This window comes from Mandrillus leucophaeus, unplaced genomic scaffold (assembly GCF_000951045.1).
Source record: "Mandrillus leucophaeus isolate KB7577 unplaced genomic scaffold, Mleu.le_1.0 Scaffold54, whole genome shotgun sequence".
NCBI lineage: Eukaryota > Metazoa > Chordata > Mammalia > Primates > Cercopithecidae > Mandrillus > Mandrillus leucophaeus.
The window spans coordinates 1,088,554-1,089,655 of record NW_012105808.1 but is presented as its reverse complement, the minus strand read 5'-3'; the positions used below and the strand labels follow the sequence as shown (position 1 = coordinate 1,089,655).

General features: G+C 55.3%; 1 protein-coding gene across 1 annotated transcript in view; it reads left to right on the top strand.

Moving 5' to 3' along the window:
- Positions 1 to 1,102, top strand: part of ATP8B3 (ATPase, aminophospholipid transporter, class I, type 8B, member 3) — a 29,356-nt gene that overhangs the window by 21,943 nt on the left and 6,311 nt on the right. Inside the window, exon 23 of the mRNA XM_011997472.1 lies at positions 3 to 226. Coding sequence (XP_011852862.1) covers positions 3 to 226 — 224 coding nt within the window. The remainder of the gene's footprint in view (positions 1 to 2; positions 227 to 1,102) is intronic.

Genomic DNA, 1,102 nt, shown 5'->3' with positions numbered 1-1,102 from the left:
AGCCGCGGACGTGGGCGTGGGGCTGGCCGGCCAGGAGGGCATGCAGGCTGTTCAGAACAGCGACTTCGTGCTGGGCCAGTTCTGCTTCCTGCAGCGCCTCCTGCTGGTGCACGGCCGCTGGTCCTACGTGCGGATCTGCAAGTTCCTGCGCTACTTCTTCTATAAGACCATGGCCAGCATGATGGTGCAGGTCTGGTTCGCCTGCTACAATGGCTTCACTGCCCAGGTGCGTCCCCCGGCCTGGCTGCCCCATTCATGACCAGGGCCTCTGGGGATGCCGTGCCCCTCCCAAAGCTGCTGCTAGGAGCAGCAATGGGCACACTGAGAACCCCGGAATCCTCGGTGGGCAGGGCTTGCCTGAGGCCACATGGCAAGGCTGCATTAGTGGAGGCCTAGAGTCCAGGTGAAGGGAAGTGATGGTCCCTGTCTAGCTCTGTGCCCAACAACTTCCAGGATATTTGTTTTGTTTTGTTTGAGACAGAGTCTCACTCTGTCACCCAGGCTGGAGTGCAATGGCACGATCTGGGCTCACTGCATCCTCCGCCTCCCGGGTTCAGGTGATTCTCCTGCCTCCACCTCCCGAGTAGCTGGGATTACAGGCGTTGTACCATCAGGCCTGGCTAATTTTTGTATTTTTAGTAGAGACGGGGTTTCGCCATGTTGGCCAGGCTGGTCTCGAACTCCTGACCTCAGGTGACCTGCCCACTCCAGCCTCCCAAAGTATTGGGATTACAGGCGTGAGCCACCGTGCCGGGCACACTCAGAGCTTTCAAGCAAGGGCAGGCACTGCACATGGACCTCCCCTTCTAGGGACAGTTGAGGGAACAAGACCTTGAACCCCAGAGAAGATCTGATGTGGGAGCTGGCGCTCCACTCAAGACTCTGAGCAGTATCATGACAAGGACTAGAAGAGGCCCAGGGCAGTGCTGTTCCCTGCATGTAGGGAAGCTGTTGGGAATCAGGTGCCTTTGAGAAGGAATGAGCCCCCATCACTAATACCTGGGCATTTGAGAGAGAGTTTTACGGAAACCCCTTAGTAAGTATATATTGGTTTCTGTTTTATTTTTATTATTATTATTTTTGTTTGTTTGTTTGTTTGTTT